At 38.6% G+C, this 19175-nt stretch overlaps 1 protein-coding gene across 5 annotated transcripts in view; it reads right to left on the bottom strand.

The window, feature by feature from the left end:
• Window positions 1–19175, bottom strand: part of LOC136826864 (B-cell linker protein-like) — an 850768-nt gene that overhangs the window by 72425 nt on the left and 759168 nt on the right. For all 5 annotated transcript variants that reach the window (XM_067084364.1, XM_067084365.1, XM_067084367.1 and 2 more), the window contains one exon: window positions 14356–14403. In XM_067084364.1, coding sequence (XP_066940465.1) covers window positions 14356–14403 — 48 coding nt within the window. The remainder of the gene's footprint in view (window positions 1–14355; window positions 14404–19175) is intronic.

Below are 19175 nucleotides of genomic sequence, written 5' to 3'. Positions count from 1 at the left end.
TTAAAAATAGAGCCAATCGTTAGGGGGTTGATAAGAACAAGTTTCACATGCAGAGCACCAAAATGGTTTTGAATTATGCTCGTAAATTTTGTTCTAAAATGGACATCATGACAGTATGGAAACTCGGCATAAAAGTGTGATTTGGGTACTGTAAGAGTATAACGCTCAGTGAAAAACTTCTTGTTAAGTATTTTATTGAGGCTATTAAAAACTATCTTAGGCGGAAAACAATTGTGTTTAAAATATTCTAAAAGAAAGGTTACTTCATCATGAAAAGCTTTCCAACTAGAGGTGAGGGAAAGGGCCCTGTGAAAGAGAGTTGCAACGGAATTAATCTTAAAATTATAAAAACAATAACTATAAAAATTGGCACCTAATCCTCTAAAAGTCTTTTTTCTAAAAATCGTGAAAGTAAAATTATTGTTATGTCTGGTGACCAGAACGTCAAGAAACGGCAGTCGATTGTCCTCTTCCTTTTCAAGAGTAAACTTGAGATTGGGGTGGCAGGAGTTAGCAAATTCCGAAAAGGCCTCCGAGTCATACTCTCTTGTGAAGAGGGCAAAGGTGTCGTCAACATACCTACAGTATGTACATAAAAGAGAGGATGGTAGCTGAGAGGGCATTCGTCCAGCATGCGCTCCTCTCCTCCAGGGAGCACGTGAAGATATTGGAGAACGTAGGTCCGAGCGGCGAGCCCATAGCCATACCATCAACCTGCTTGTATAATTTTTTATTAAAAATAGAAGCTGCGTCCAGCACAGCTAGTTCCAACAAGGTTTTAAAAGACGAACGAGTAGAATGATTAAAAACAGAATCAGGCTGAGTAAAAAGCTTATTTAAAATCATTTCAATCGTCTCATTAACAGGTACATTTGTAAAAAGTCCTGAGCCAAGTTCATAATTATCTTTGAGCCTTTAACCAGGAATAATTACACCATTAACGATTCTTGTCAGTTCAAAGATATGATCTTGGCTCAGGACTCTGATCTCTTTATGACCAGTCTATTTATGAACTTGGCTAAGGACTTTTTACAAATGTACCTGTTAATGAGACGATTGAAATGATTTTAAATAAGCTTTTTACTCAGCCTGATTCTGTTTTTAATAATTTTACTGTTCGTCTTTAAAACCTTGTTGAACTAGCTGTGCTGGACGCAGCTTTTATTTTTAATAAAAATTATACAAGCAGGTTGATGGTATGGCTATGGCTCGCCGCTCGACCTACGTTCTCCAATATCTTCACGTGCTCCCTGGAGGAGAGGAGCGCATGCTGGACGAATGCCCTCTCAGCTACCATCCTCTCTTTTATGTACATAGGTATGTTGACGACACCTTTGCCCTCTTCACAAGAGAGTATGACTCGGAGGCCTTTTCGGAATTTGCTAACTCCTGCCACCCCAATCTCAAGTTTACTCTTGAAAAGGAAGAGGACAATCGACTGCCGTTTTCTTGACGTTCTGGTCACCAGACATAACAATAATTTTACTTTCACGATTTTTAGAAAAAGACTTTAGAGGATTAGGTGCCAATTTTTATAGTTATTGTTTTTATAATTTTAAGATTAATTCCTGTTGCAACCTCTTTCACAGGGCCCTTTCCTCACCTCTAGTTGGAAAGCTTTTCATGATGAAGTAACCTTTCTTTTAGAATATTTTAAACACAATTGTTTTCCGTCTAAGATAGTTTTTAATAGCCTCAATAAAATACTTAACAAGAAGTTTTTCACTGAGCGTTATACTCTTACAGTACCCAAATCACACTTTTATGCCGAGTTTCCATACTGTCATGATGTCCATTTTAGAACAAAATTTACGAGCATAATTCAAAAACATTTTGGTGCTCTGCATGTGAAACTTGTTCCTATCAACCCCCTAACGATTGGCTCTATTTTTAAATTTAAGGATCAGCTTTGTGCTACGATGTCCTCCGAAGTGGTATATAAGTATTCTTGCCCTAAGTGTAACTCGGGAGTTTATGTGGGGTCCTCTCGGAGACTTCTAAAAGTACGCATAGATTAACATAGGGGGGAAGTTTTCGTACGGGGGTAAAAATCTCCAACCCCGAACACTCCAGCATCAAAAGTCATGCGAAATTTTGTAAAACTCCCATTGAAAACAAAGATTTCTGCATAACTGGACGAACTTCTAGCCAACTGGAACTACCAATACTCGAGTCTCTGATGATAAAACAGCTTGTTCCGAAACTGAACACTCAGACTTCGGCTGTTCCTTTATACCTGTCGTAATAATAATGTTTTTGTTGTTTTGTTTCTCCTTCGAAGACCTCATTTTCTGTATTTGTGTCGTACTGACAGGTTGGCTCCATACCCTAGTCACTTTTATTTATTTATTTATTTATTTGTTTTCTTAACGTGATTTTAAACTTTAGTGTTTTAAAACATAAATATTTTAAATATAATTGTTTTACTTGTCTTTTTATGTTCTATTTGTTTTAATTAATTTCTCAGTGTTTTGCCTGTTCCTTGGTGTCCTTTGTGTAAAAATTTCCCTTTTAAGTCGATTGTCGTTTTTTATGTTCCGACTTTGCCTTTGTATATTTTTTCTGAAATTTTTATTGTCAATGCTTTTGTTTTTTAATTCTAGAACCCCTGATGATGTAATCATGGATTATGAAACGTTGGGAATAAACATGTAATCAAATGACTATTCAAGAGTATTCCTGTATGCCTTCCTGTTTCATGTATATACATATATATATGTATATATATATATGTATATATATATATATATATATATATATATATATATATATATATATATATATACACATATATACTGTATTTGCCCGTGTATTATACATATTTTCTTTATTTTCAAATGTATCAAAAAACTGCCCTGTGTCCAATGTGGCTGCATTAAGGATGGAGACCGAGTGCCGTAGGCTAGGCTAGACCCAGCCTACGGCCAGCATACTGGGTAGGCACAAAAATTTTTGCCAATAATAAGACATTGAAAAACAAACCTAATTATTACAGTAAACTGTGTTGCTGGAATAAAGTATGAAATTATACGTAAATTTACACTCACTTTTAATGGAAACTAAATGAAATTTATCATAAATAAACATCATTTATGTGTTACCGTGACAGACCACCAGGGGAGGGCGCCATGATTTTCTTTACATCCACTCATTGCAAATGGCTGACAGGCTGTTAGCAAATTGTTTCCAATCTATCATTATAAATAAAATATTGAAAACAAGCTGAATTATCAGTCTGTTATCACAAGCTTACAAAAAATTGCCTAAAATATGTTGGCAGTTAGCCTGGCAGCCATTTACAATAAGTGGATGTAAACAAACCATAGCGCCACTCTGGTGGCCTATTGTGGTAACACATAAACATTATTTATGGTAAATTTCATTTAGTTTAGTTTAAAGGTGAGTGTAACTTTACATATAGTTTCATACTTTATTCACGTAACACAATTTACTTTAATAATTAGGCTTGTTCTTCAATGTTTTATTATTAGCAACAATTTTTGTGACTGCCCATTATGCTGGCCGTAGGCTAGGTCTAGCCTAGCTTGAGGCATAGCCTAGCCTATGGCATTAGGTTTCCTATCCATAATATGTCTGCACTGGACATAGGGCAGTTTTTTATATATTTAAAAATAAAAAAGTGAGTCTAATACACCAGCAAATACAGTGTATATATATATATATATATATATATATATATATATATATATAGATATATATATATATATATATATATATATATATATAGATATATATATATATATATATATATATATATATATATATATATATATATATATATATACACCACAATTGCTGGTGTATTAGACTCACTTTTTTATTTTTGAATGTATCAAGAAACTGCCCTTTGTTTACAAGGTTATATATATATGTTAACTTTATCACATACGCAATTGTTCTGTGCATTAGTGGAATTACTAAAAGGACCTCATTCAAACTGGATGGTGTCTAATGGAGTGTTTATTCAAAAAATTTACAAGCTTTCTTGGACAAACAGTCCACATTATCAAGTATCCGTACTCCATATAGTGAATAGACGTGTAGTCCAGCTGTATTTATATCTGTGTGCTGGGTACTTTTAATCCTATAATCGCCTAGCTCCTCCTGTGTGACCCCCACCCCTCGTGATCTTGGCTTTCTCTGCCTCCTTCTTCTTCCAGGTGTCCGTTTTCCGTGCGTTCTCTTGCGTTTTTGCTTCGTTTCCTTGCTAATATGGAGTATACGATTTTTCTAGATATGCTGTCTTCAAAGCTGTTTCCAGTGTTCCCTGCCATTGTGTTGTTGGTGCATGTTATGAAGGCGTTCTCTACAACCAGTCTGGCCGTTTTGTTGGTGTTCCTGTACAGAAAACTCATATTTTCCCAATCTATCTTATGATCATTTTCCCAACAGCGTTCAGCAACTGCCGACGTCTGATTATAATGCCTTATGTTCTGCAGGCGTTGTTTGCTGCGCTCTTACATGATTTGCCAGTTTCGCCATAGTACCCTTCTTCACAGTCCAGACACGCTGCCATTTGTAACCCCCCCTCTAATCTCTTCCCCCTCTACCGACTTTGTTTTTAACTATTTTATTCCTAATGGTGTTTTTATAGCTGCTTATCAATTTGAAATTATCTAGCTTCCTATTGATGGGTGCAATAGAGTTGTTGTCCGGGACTGTAATTACTTTCTTCCCAACCAAATGTTCCTTTTCTATCCTTTCCCTCTCCCCAAAATGGTGTTTCCTTGCCTTGATGCATCCCCCACTCCCACCAATACTTAGGGTAGCCTAGTCTCCTAAAACTCTCCCTCAGGTAGTCCAGCTCTTCGTCTAAAAATTCGGGACTGCAAATCCTATAAGTCCTGATGGCCAACCCTGTCATTACTCCTATTTTTATTTCTTTCCTATGACTGGAGAACCTTTGTATGTATGAATTGGTGTGTGTCTTCTTCCTATATACCTTGAATTTTAAATTTTCCCCTTCCCTCTTAACCAGGACATCCAAGAAGGGAATTTCTCCCTCCTTCTCTTCTTCTATTGCGAACTTGATGTGTTCATTTAGTTTATTTATGTTTTCTAGAAACTTGTGTATATCTTCCCTATCTCCCTTGTAAATAGTCAAGATGTCATCCATGAATCTTACCCATTTTACGATATTTAAGTTCCCTTTATTTACTTTGCCCACCTCTTCCTTTTCAAATCATTCCATAAAGATATTAGCTAGAATTGGTGAAAGACTCGAACCCATGGCCACGCCATTTTTTTCTTATATAATGGTTTTCGCCCCACTTGAAAACATTAACGCTGAGGGCTGCTGTTAGCAGTTTTATCAAAACGTCATGATCTATGTCACATGTATAAACCCATTCCTCCATATTCTTTTTTATTACGTCCATCGTCATTTTGACTGGTACGTTAGTGAACAGGGAAGTTACATCCAAAATTGCACATTTACAGTCTTTTACGTTAATTTTGCATAATTCATCTATCAGGTTCATGTTATGTTTTAAATGCCCTTCGGATACTAAGCCCACCCATTTTCCCATTATGTTGGAATGAAATTTCTCCAGCCTCCTCTGCGGTGATCTCGTCGATGCCATGATCGGTCTTAGCGAGCACCCTTCCTTGTGGATCTTAGGACTACCATAAATATATGGGATCTCTGGACTTTCCAGAACATAGAGTAAAATCAGTGGAAAGTCCAGATATCCCATATATGTATGGTAGTCCTAAGATCCACAAGGAAGGGTGCCCGCTAAGACCGATCGTGGCATCGATAAGATCACCGCAGAGGAGGCTGGAGAAATTTCTTTCCAACATAATGGGAAAATGGGTGGGCTTAGTATCCGAAGGGCATTTAAAACATAACATGAACCTGATAGATGAATTATCCAAAATTAACGTAAAAGACTGTAAATTTGCAAGTTTGGATGTAACTTCCCTGTTCACTAACGTACCAGTCAAGACGACGATGGAAGTAATAAAAAAGAATATGGAGGAGGGGGTTTATACATGCGACATAGATCATGACGTTTTAATAAAACTGCTAACAGCAGCCCTCAGCGTTAAGGTCTTCAAGTGGGGCGAAAACCATTATATATAAAAAAATGGCGTGGCCATGGGTTCGAGTCTTTCACCAATTCTAGCTAATGTCTTTATAGAATGGTTTGAAAAGGAAAAGGTGGGCAAAGTAAATAAAGGGAACTTAAATATCGTAAAATGGGTAAGATACGTGGATGAAATCTTGATAATTTACAAGGGAGAAAGGAAAGATATACACAAGTTTCTAGAAAACATAAATAAACTAAATGAACACATCAAGTTCGCAATAGAAGAAGAGGAGGGAGAAATTCCCTTCTTGGATGTCCTGGTTAAGAGGGAAGGGGAAAATTTAAAATTCAAGGTATATAGGAAGAAGACACACACCAATTCATATATACATAGGTTCTCCAGTCACAGGAAAGAAATAAAAATAGGAGTAATGACAGGGTTGGCCATCAGGGCTTATAGGGTTTGCAGTCCCGAATTTTTAGACGAAGAGCTGGACTACCTGAGGGAGAGTTTTAGGAGACTAGGCTACCCTAAGTATTGGTGGGAGTGGGGACACATCAAGGCAAGGAAACACCATTTTGGGGAGAGGGAAAGGATAGAAAAGGAACATTTGGTTGGGAAGAAAATAATTACAGTCCCGGACAACAACTCTATTGCACCCATCAACCGAAAGCTAGATAATTTCAAATTGATAGGCAGGTACAAAAACACCATTAGGAATAAAATAGTTAGAAACAATAAGTCGGTAGAGGGGAAGAGATTGGGGGTATTTATGGCAGCGTGTCTAGACTGTGAAGAAGGGTGCTATGGCGAAACTGGCAAATCATGTAAAGAGCGCAGCAAACAACACCTGCAGAACATAAGGCATTATAATCAGACGTCGGCAGTTGCCAAACACTGTTGGGAAAATGATCATAAGATGGACTGGGAAAATATGAGTTTTCTGTACAGGAACACCAACAAAACGGCCAGACTGGTTGTAGAGAACGCCTTCATAACATGCACCAACCACACAATGGCAGGGAACACTGGAAACGGAGTTGAAGACAGCATATCTAGAAAAATCGTATACTCCATAGTAGCAAGGAAACGAGGGAAAAAGCAATAGAACGCACGGAAAACGGACACCTGGAAGAAGAAGGAGGCAGAGAGAGGCCAAGATCACGAGGGGTGGGGGTCACACAGGAGGAGCTAGGCGATTATAGGATTAAAAGTACCCAGCACACAGATATAAATACAGCTGGACTACACGTCTGCTCACTATACGGAGTACGGATATTTTTTGATAATGTGGAATGTTTGTCCAAGAAAGCTTGTAACTTTTTCTGAATAAACACTCCATTAGATACCATCCAGTTTGAATGAGGTCCTTTTAGTAATATATATATATATATATATATATATATATATATATATATATATATATATATATATATATATATATATATATATATGATTATTATCACTTTTTACGTGATTCATTTATCACACATTACCACAGGTGAAAAATAAGAAACGGGGTGTAGGTCCTGACCGGTTTCGACTTTATTTCCAAGCCATTGACGAAGGACTGATACAGAGTGTGAGAAGTCACAAATATATATACTACAAGAACAGTACTAACGAACATACAAAACCGTTAGAGGCTCCATATCCCCACTCAGGCCGGTGTCGAGGTAGGAGGGCCTTTAAAACTCATTTGGCTAAAAATCACAATAGACTCTCAGGGGACATTGCTGATAAACAGACCATACCCCACCTCAGATCCACACCTGACAGGTGTCATGGAGGCGGAGTTTGGAAACTCATTAACATTACTACCCTCGTACTGTGTTTACAAATATGATAATCCTATTTTCTTACATCTCTACTGCCTACCTTAAAGTTTAAACAATTTACAAATTTCTTTTGATATTAAAGGATCAAGTTTGTACATTCCTTGACTGATATTCATATTATGGTTGTAACTTTCTTTTATGAAGCTAGATTCAATGATGTTCCTTTCAGTGCATTATTAGAATATACAATCCTTTTTGCCCCTTCCCAGTTGATAGCATGATTGTTCTCACTAACATGTACAAATATACCACTGTTCCTTGTGCATATCTCACACATTTCTTATGTTGTTCAATTCTTTTTCCAGTGCTTTCCCGGTTTGGCCAATATAAAAGTTGTCACAAGACTTACACGGAATTTTATATACACACCTTTAATATTGTCTGGGAGTTCTTGATAAGTACATTTTTCATTGTTGTATTGTTCTTAAATGCGACATTAACACCAAAATTCTTAAGAAGATGAGGGATATCTTTCATATCATTATTATAAGGCAGAACAAGCAAATTTTTTGTGTTGTAAGGTTCTTTCTGGTTTTGATACATAGTCTTTTTTGCCGCTTCAAATGCACTGTTTAATACACTATCAGGATATTTCAATTTTTGCCTGCATTCCTAATCTTATCTATTTCATCATCAATATATTCAGGGCTACATACCCGTAATGCTCTTAAAAACATAGATGAAAACACTGACTTTTTAACCTTATTGCTTTGTCCAGAATAGAAATGCACATAGGAAGAAATATTAGTGGGTTTTCTATACACACTATATTTAAACCCACTACTATTTCTTCGTATGAGGACATCCAGAAACGGTAAGCACCCATCATTTTCCATTTCCATCGTGAATTTAATTGATGGTACTAATTGATTTAACTTAGCAAAAAGTTTTTTACATCTTGGTTCCTGGCCATACACAAATTATGTCGTCAACATACCTAAACCATGTTACATTACGTGGGATTATGTTGTTTAATATCTTCTTTTCAAAAAATTCCATATATAAGTTACTTAACACTGGGGATAGAGGGTTTCCCATTGCCATACCAAAATTTTGTGAGTAAAATTTACCATTAAATTCAAATTTACAATCTTTTACACATAATTTAATCAGTTCAATTAAAGTACTTTTAGAAAATGGGATATCCAGCTGTGTGTTCTCTAACAATTCAGATAAAAACTTCATCAGATCAGTGCATTTGAAGCGGCAAAAAAGACTATGTATCAAAACCAGAAAGAACCTTACAACACAAAAAATTTGCTTGTTCTGCCTTATAATAATAATATGAAAGATATCCTCATCTTCTTAAGAATTTTGGTGTTAATGTCGCATTTAAGAACAATACAACAATGAAAAAATGTACTTATCAAGAACTCCCAGACAATATTAAAGGGTGTGTATATAAAATTCCGTGTAAGTCTTGTGACAACTTTTATATTGGCCAAACCGGGAAAGCACTGGAAAAAGAATTGAACAACATAAGAAATGTGTGAGATATGCACAAGGGAACAGTGGTATATTTGTACATGTTAGTGAGAACAATCATGCTATCAACTGGGAAGGGGCAAAAGGATTGTATATTCTAATAATGCACTGAAAGGAACATCATTGAATCTAGCTTCATAAAAGAAAGTTACAACCATAATATGAATATCAGTCAAGGAATGTACAAACTTGATCCTTTAATATCAAAAGAAATTTGTAAATTGTTTAAACTTTAAGGTAGGCAGTAGAGATGTATGAAAATAGATTATCATATTTGTAAACACAGTACGAGGGTAGTAATGTTAATGAGTTTCCAACTCCGCCTCCATGACACCTGTCATGTGTGGATCTGAGGTGGGGTATGGTCTGTTTATCAGCAATGTCCCCTGAGAGTCTATTGTGATTTTTAGCCAAATGAGTTTTAAAGGCCACTCCCTACCTCGACACCGGCCTGAGTGGGGATATGGAGCCTCTAACGGTTTTGTATGTTCGTTAGTACTGTTCTTGTAGTATATATATTTGTGACTTCTCACACTCTGTATCAGTCCTTCGTCAATGGCTTGGAAATAAAGTCAAACCGGTCAGGACCTACACCCATTTCTTATTTTTCACCTGTGGTAATGTGTGATATATATATATATATATATATATATATATATATATATATATATATATATACATATACACACACATATATATATAAGCCTGTAAGCAAGGAAAATGCTTTGTTTATAATGAACCTATGTTTAAGCTTGTAAGCTCCCAGCTTCACAGCCAAACCCAGGCATAGCCCATTAGTTCGGCAGCTAATTTCAGAGCATGCTCACAGTTACATGCTTGTGCATCACCTGTCTCGCCTGGCCTTGGTCTAACATTGTAACTACAACTCCACGTGCACATTGTATCAAAAGCAGATCAAATCTTGATAATAAATCAGAGTACTCTGAGCATCCTATTGTATGTTAACCTTTACAATGGTGACCACTAGGAGCAACCTGGTAGACCAGCATAGTCCTCAGCCATTTCCTATGTATTTATATCTGTGTCGAAACTTTGACAAGAGAGATTATACTTTTCCGCAAGTCGTGGTATAGTTTTATATATTCTTTTTAAATTTACGTAAAGTGGAAATGTGTATTATGTAGAAGGATATTATGTTTTGTTGTTTGTATTTAGTAGTGAGAAATGTTGTCTTAGTTGTTTCGTGTGTTTAATTGTAAGTATACTTGTAGTATTGCTTAACTACCAGATTGGTTGTCGTACGGTATTTAGTCGAAGGTTTGGTTTCGGCCAGAGATGGCCGTGAAGTCAGTCACTTCATAGCTTTAACGTAGAGTGGTTTGAGCTGGTGGGGGACTCAAGAATGCAGCCATAATTGTTGGTGTCTACAAATCCATTTAAGTATTCCTACTCATCTTTAAAGTACATTTAGGGAAACTTTCTTTGGAAGATATGCATATCCAAATGTAAGGAGAACTCTTGAGGTGTACTTTAGATGAGGGTAGTGAAATAGAGACTGTGCTAGGAACAATTGAATACGCCAATAGTGAGTTCATATTGACAGTTTAGTTAATATAAACAACGCAATGTATTGATATAATCATAATTTAAACAAATCCATTTAGTATTCTACTCATCTTTAAAGTACATTTAGGGAAACTTTCTTTGAAGATATGCATATCCAAATGTAAGGAGAACTCTTGAGGTGTACTTTAGATGAGGGTAGTGAAATAGAGACTGTGCTAGGAACAATTGAATACGCCAATAGTGAGTTCATGTTGTCAGTTTAGTTAATATACACAACGCAATGTATTGATATAATCATAATTTAAACTAACATAAGAGTGAAGTAACCTGGGTGTCGTAGCATAAGACTTCGGCTACGATTTGGGTCAGTACGTTTTAGATCGTTTAGGCTATACGACAACACTGATGATTTGAAATGCTATACTTATTCTGGCTTGCTTTCTATTGCAAGCTCTCAGTTGTCCTCCACTCAGCAGACAAAGCATAGTACTCACAATAACACAGTGGATATAAAATTCAGTTTTTGCGCCAAAACCTGGTAACAATAGACTAAATATGGCCAAATCTACCACTAAGAAACAATCTTGTAGATGTTAAAGTATACATGAGATGCCATCAGACAAAGTATCTAATACATATGTGGTAAATCTCTCCTTGCCACCCTCCTTGATGACTGAACAATCTGTCTGATTCCAGAGAACAGAGAAACGGTTCTGAATCTGAAATGTCTCTAGTTTAACAAACTAGAGACATTTCAGAAGGCAGAATATGCCCTCAAGATGATCCTAGACATCCTTTTTCCCAGCATCGCATGCTGGCTGGATGTACAGGGAGAGAGGATCACTTAAGAACAACTCCACCAATTCTTGATATCAGAGTTTCCCATGCAGTCGTCTGCCTACACCAGATGAGCCCTCGATCACCTTAATGCACCACTTGAGGACACATCAGTGAGAGCATCCTAGGACGAACTTGAGCCCCTTCTTACACTACCAGAGCAGGAAGCTGACAAGAAACCAAAAAGGTCAACATTACATGGGAGATTTGGCTATGCCTTCTACTAATGAACATCCACTCCATTTTTCCCAACACCAAGGGCACATTCATGGTAGATCTGCTAGAAAAGGTGGATGAGTTGCTGAAGGACTTCAAGGCTTTGCAACATGCTACCCACTTCAGCTGAAAGACCAGAGAAGACCAGGACAATGACAACAGCAAGCTAGGGCTATGCACAATGGCCGGGAACTGTGCCCCTCATTGTAGCTGAATAAAAAGAAAAGTAGTGCAACCAACCAGAGATATAGTGATGGCTGCCACAATACCAATGGATGCTAGCTGCACCAGATTCTACGATGCTGAAGGCACCCAAGAAGTTGCAAGTGAACACATGCCATCCAGTCCATACTACCCTCATTGAAAGACAGCTGCTGATGACCACCAGACACCCAGCTGCACCTAGTGGCTGCCAACAGCAGCCCATAGCATCAAACAGCCATCAGGACCTCACCCTCCGTCCTACTTGGTGTCACCTTCCTGAGACACTACAGGTTGCTGGTGAATGTCACTGCCACCTCCTACAGCAGTCCTCCTTCCAAATAATCTCTCTCTCCATGGGCCCTAAACAAGCAGACACCTATTAATGACATGGGTGGCTGCCTGGGGACTGCAGAGGGAGAGGCTGTTTGGAATGAGAACCCCACACCACCTACTACAGGAGTTTCCCGACATCTGCAGACTGGAACTGTACCAGATCCCCAGGGTACCTGCAAAACATGGCATCCACTGCTACATGAAAACAATAGGTCTTCCAGTCCACTCCAAGTTCCACCACCTGCCAAGGTAAACTACTCGCTGCAAAGGCTTTAAAAGAGATAGAATTCATGGGCCTTTGACAGAAGGCCTTCAGCCCCTGGGGCAAACCATTCCACTTGGTCAAGAAGCCTGACAGTTTGTGATGCCTCTGCAGAGACTCAGGTGCCTTAACCTCCAGACAAAACTTGGTGCTATCCCCTACACAACATGGTGGATATGACCTACACTCTACATGGGGTGAGAATCTTCTGCAAGATCGACCCAGTGAAGGGGTACTTCGAAGTTCCAGTCCATTTCAAAGATATAGAAAAAAACAGCAATCATTATGCTTTTCAGGCCATATACCTTCAATTAGTCTACATTAAGCCTCTAGAATTCAGTAGCTACAATCCAGAGGTTGATGCACAGCATCCTGGGAGACTTCTGCTGCATCTGCTTTGTTGACGACATATTCATATTCTGGAAAGAACACCAAAAACACATCAGAGCTGTACTATCCCATCTAAGAGACAATGGCCAAGTCATCCATTCCAACAACTGCATAGTTGGGGACTCCTCTATCCAGTTCCAAGTTCACTACAAATCTGATAATGGCATATGTCCTCTACCCACCAAGGTGTGTCAGCCATCAAAAAATACCCAAATCCAATCAACATAAAAGAGCTACAAGAATTCATGGGAACGGTAAATTACAACCACACATTCCTGCCCAACATTAATCAAACCTTGGCACACCTCTACAATGCAATCACCCAAAGGAATGCCTTCAAAGCAACTAAGATTGCACTCCCCAACAACAAGCCGGTGGTGTTTCCCATCCCCTAAGCCAGACCCACAGATGCAAGCAAAATTGCTACAGGTGCCATCACTGGGCAAACAATAAATGGCACCACCAAACCCCTTGGTTTCTTCAGTCGAAAATTAACACCAGCAGAGAGAAAGCAATAAAAATTCCATAAAATGTATATACAGTATATTTGTAAAATATTCACGGTGGGGCACAAGCATGTATAATGTTTTAAATTCACCTATTTTATTTGTTCTTTTTTTGGGGTGGGAGAGCCCTACAAGCTCCAAGCTTTGCTACAAACCCAGGTTCAACCAGCAATTTCAGCAGTCAATCACTGAGAATCTGCATGGTCACTTTCATGTGCATCATCTCAGTCACCTTGTCTCACCTAGCCTGGGTTACCATCAGCTCTACTGTCGTAACTAAAATTCTATCCTCATATTGCATCAAAAGTGGATCAAATCTCAACGATAACTCAGAGCCACTGGACATCCTGTTGTATGAGATAATTTTTACCAGCTGACTGGCTAGTGCTAATGATGGCTCATTGTGACCTTTCTCAGAATCATTTAAAACAAGTCTAAATTTTAATTAATAAATTTTAGAAACAAAGATACTCATATTCAAATAACCTTTCTTCTGAAGTGTGGACTCTGATGAGGTTTTTTTTTTACTGGAATCACATTTCGACAAAATAGGCATACTATATCTGTGTCTATATCAATATCCACTTTGATGCAGATTTGATTTATTTTACTTACCCATCAGGTACTATTGACTTCCTCACTCTATTTTTCTAAATGAACTATGCAAAATTCTCAGTTAACATAAATTTTAAAAATGAAATACCTTGGTTTCTCTTAGGAAGAGGAGGAGGTTCCTGACTTGATGGAAAGCCTGAAAGATAAATTACAGTGCACCATTACTAAGATGAATTACCATCCATAAAGTTTACATTTTTTACAAGTCCTCAGCTATTCATAAATAATAGTGTTATTGTTTCTTTTCTTTATTCATTTGAAATTTAGTTACCATGACTATGTACAAAATAATGCAATCAATACTAAACAAGCATATGATAGTAAGCCATTCTTTAGAAGAAATAGTAAAAGCTTAAAAATTCTTGCAAAAAATTACAGAGGATGTGACCTAAATATAAACACAGAAAGGACAATAATATTCACTGACTGCTACAGTATAGATGACTTAGAAGACATGTAATGCATTAAAGGAATTCGAATAATGCAGAGAATAAAATATCTAGGTGTTATACTTGAAAAATACCAAATTTTAAAAGTACTACTGTAATTTGTATTTTTCCTAGGTATACAGTGCTCCCCCACTTTTTCACAGGGATAGGTTCCAGAACCCACCGCAAAAATGCAAAATCCGCGGAAATGCAAAATCCCCTCTGAAAATGCTTATAAGAGCTTATAACTACCAAATACCCTGTACCCCTTAAACTAAAGTTAAAAGTTAAGTATACCTTAGTTTAACCAGACCACCGACCTGATTAACAGCTCTCCTAGGGCTGGCCCAAAGGATTAGACCTATTTTACGTGGCTAAGAAACAATTGGTTACCTAGCAACGGGACCTACAGTTTATTGTGGGATTCGAACCACATTGTACTGAGAAATGAATTTCTATCACCAGAAATAAATTCCTCTAATTCTTCATTGGCCTGCCGGAGACTTGAACTCGGGCCTAGCAGAGTGCTAGCCGAGAACTCTACCGACTTTGCCAACGAGGAACTCCCTTAAACTAAAATGCATATAACTACCTATTTTAACATTTCACTACCAAATTTAATAGTTCAAACAAAAACATACCTTGAATTATCATACTAAAACAATTTAACATCATTTCAAACAAAAATAAACCCCAAACCATCCCCACAACACCCAAAGTCATCTTAAATTACCAATTCTTCATTGGAGGGGTGGTAGAGCTTTCGGCTGGCACACTGATGGCCCAGCGTTCGACTCTCCGAGCGGCCAATGAAGAATTAAAGGAATTTATTTCTGGTGATAGAAAGTCATTTCTCGTCATAATGTGGTTTGGATTCCACAATAAGCTGTAGGTCCCGTTGCTAGGTAACCAGTTGGTTCTTAGCCACGTAAAAATAAAATCTAATCCTTCGGCCCAGCCCTAGGAGAGCTGTTAATCAGCTCAGTGGTCTGGTTAAAATAAGATATACTTAACTTTAATCTTAGATTACCCCTATACAACTGTTACTCTTAAGTATATACAACCCTAAAATGCTTATAAGAATGATTTACTAATTTTCAAGTATTAATATTAATGTAAATACAGCAAAGTATCTATAAAATGTTTAATACAAATTAAATCTTTAATAAAATTGAAATAAATCTGTCTTACAGATAGCTTGACCACTAGTTAAGTAACCCTTGTATAAGTAAGCATAGCCGTTTTCTCTCATAGTATTGAAGTAGTCCCGTTTTCCTTTTACAATGGTAAAAACAATTACTGTCACTAGTGTATTAAATATTTTTAATCTCTCTCTCTCTCTCTCTCTCTCTCTCTCTCTCTCTCTCTCTCTCTCTCTCTCTCTCTCTGAGATAAGAGAGACATTGATTTTTTTATGCATGTAAGGTTATTTGTTTTGTACAGTATAGTTTTACAAATAAATGTGACGTTACTTTGTCATTTATTTTTTCATATTTTCCACACTATAATTATACAACTTTTTGCAGTTCAGTAAAAGCAGGCTGACAAATAAAATTAATATAATTAGCGAATCATCATACGTAAACTTGTTAAGCTCATTCCCGGGTAAGGAGCCCAATAATGAGCTTAACAGGTTTAACCTGTTAAGCTAATTCTGAGCTCCTCACCCCGAAATGAGCTTATTTTAATTTTATTTGCCAGTCTGCTTTTATTGAAGTGCAAAAAGTTGTATAATTATAGTGTGAAAAATATGAAAAAATGAATGACAAAGTAACATCATGTTTATTTATAAAACTTTACTGTACAAAACAAATAAACATATATGCATAAAAAAAAATCAGTCTCTCTCTTATCTCAGTGAGTGAGAGAGAGAGAGAGAGAGAGAGAGAGAGAGAGAGAGAGAGAGAGAGAGAGAGAGAGAGAGAGAGAGAGAGATTAGTGGTCAAACGTTCTGTGAGCAGATTTATTTAATTTGTACTAAAAATTTTATAGATATTTTGCTGTGTTTACATTAACATTAATATTTGAAAATTAGCAAATCATTTTTTATCATAAAAATGTATTTAGTCATGAAAATACAGTAATTAGTGAATATTGCTCTATGAAAAAATTTGCAAATTGGTGAAAGTTCCCGAGTAAAATAGAAAGATATGTTCCATAAAAATCCCAGACAAAGTGAAGTGTGAAAAGTGAAGTGCGTAAAATTGGGGGTCAACTGTACAAACATGGCTTTTCACAAATGAGTGTCCAGTGCACTTTGGCTGTGTACTGACTAACAAACAAAAGAATAATGTAGGCAGGTCTGACATGCTGCCCTGACTTCTCACAGCCTACCCATGCCACTGTAGGGTCTGGCCCAATTGCAAACTGTATCACAAAGGTAGATTTGGAACAAAGGGGGTGGCAGAGCTGGGTTTATCCTATATGAAAAGCTACAGTTTGTATACCTATGAAAATACAAATTATTAAAAAATTTGTTCCTACGGGGATACAAAGCTCACTTTTCGTAAATGGGGACTCCTCCCTTAGGCCCTTAAGTGGGAGGATGATCTACCTGCTACTAAGTTAAAGAGGTGGGAGTTCAGCAGAAACTCTGGCACTCCAAATCCCTTAAAAACTACCTCCCTTTGGTGGTCCATCCTTAATGTCAATGAACACAACTTGGGGGTTTGTCCCACCTTGCTTGTTGATGTAGGCCACATGGTGGTGTTGTCACTCATCATGACCACTAAGTGGCCCTGTAACTGACCCTGGAAGTGCTCGAGTGCCAACCATGCTGTCCTCATCTCTAGAAGGCTGATATGTTCCTTCCTCTTGCAGTACCCAAGTCCCAGAAATGCACTCACCATCCAGGTTCACTCCCCACCCCTTTTGGGAGGTGTCAGAGAATACCATCTCTGGGAGCAACTTGCTGAGGGGCACTCCCTTCTGGAGACTGCCCGTGTCCAACCACCACTCCAGGTCTTTTCTCACTTCTTTGTTCAGAGGAATTAGTTGGTGTACCCAGTGAGTCTTCAACTGCCACTGCAGGGAACGGAGGTGAGGCCTTCCTCTGGGCACTACTTCTCCAGAGATGTCAGATGCCTATTAACAGTTACCTCTAATGAGCCGGCTATGAGTTCCCCACCATGAACTCCTGAGCCACTTGCAGCAGATTGTTTATCCTTACCAAAGCTGGGAAGGCTCTTGCAACCACAGTGTTTAGCAGCATCCCTAGATACCTGATTACTAGTTTTAGGACCAGGTCTGACTTCCTGTCAGTTTATCACAGCCAGTTCTCACACACGTTCAGTAACTTGTCTCTGTCCCTCTGCAGCTGCTGTGTTGACAACTCCGGAATCAGCCAATCACTAAGTATCTCCTCATTCTTATCCCTTGGGAGTGGACCCAGGTCAACACTAGTTGGAGTATCCTTTTGAACACCTGTGGAGCTGCTGCTAGGTCAATGCAAAGGGCCTTGAACTGATAGGTCGCCTGTTGGCAGACAAAATGAAGAAACTTCCTTGAAGAGTGGTGGATGGGGATATGGAAACATGCTTCCCGCAGATCTATGGAGATCATGTAGTCTTCTTCACAGACAGAAGCTAACATAGACTAGGTTGTTTCCATTGAGAATGGTGTCTGCTGCAGGAAGCTGTTCAAAGCAGAGAGACCCATCACCGGCTTCCACCCCCTGAGACTTTCTCCACCAGGAATAGGGGGCTGCAGAAACCTGGTGACTACTCCAGCACTACCTCAATTGTCTCCTCCTGTAGCACGGCTCTCACCTCTGCTTGTAGGGCCGTACCCTTGGTTGACTTAATCCGGTATGACAGGAAGTGGATCATTTCCGGTGCGAGGGGGAAGGGCTTATTCCCCCCAGAAGGAGAGCCTGTAATCATCTCTTGAGGCTATGACTACTCACTCCTCTGCTGGACAACCTCCCCCCTCTCCCCATAGCAGACTGGAGAAGGGAGTTCTGATGTCTCATCTGGATCCACCCCTTCTACTGGACCTATTCCATCTCCATGTCTGAGAAGACCAAGAGTAATTAAATGCCTGACCTCCACTGTCACATGGCTTGGGGAACAGTTACCCATGTGACAACTGACAATACCTCGGCCGGGGGGAGGGCCTCAGTGGGTTGGCACCCCCTTGTCCTGACTGCACTGTTGACCTTAGTGCTGTGGCTCTGTCGCCTTGTCCTTTCAGGAAACCACCGACAGGGATTCCCTCCTCCTTGCAAGCAAGTTTGCTCAAATGTGGGCGATCTGACTGTTCTCCACATCGGGACAACCAGGCTGCTGACCAAAGGTCACCTGTCTGCTGGAAATACTTCCTTTATCTCCTTTAAGAAGGGTCCCCAGCACAGGTCCAACTGCAGGATGAACTGTAATGCCCTCATGGCCATCAGCCCCAGATTGTTCATCTACATCTGGTTAAATCTCACCCTCTGCTGGGGGGGGGGGGGTTGATGCCCAACCTGCAGAAGGGATCCAAG

The sequence above is a fragment of the Macrobrachium rosenbergii genome, chromosome 41, assembly GCF_040412425.1.
Source record: "Macrobrachium rosenbergii isolate ZJJX-2024 chromosome 41, ASM4041242v1, whole genome shotgun sequence".
Classification (NCBI taxonomy): domain Eukaryota; kingdom Metazoa; phylum Arthropoda; class Malacostraca; order Decapoda; family Palaemonidae; genus Macrobrachium; species Macrobrachium rosenbergii.
Note: the sequence above shows the minus strand (reverse complement) of the source record. Positions and strands in the feature narration are given on the sequence as shown.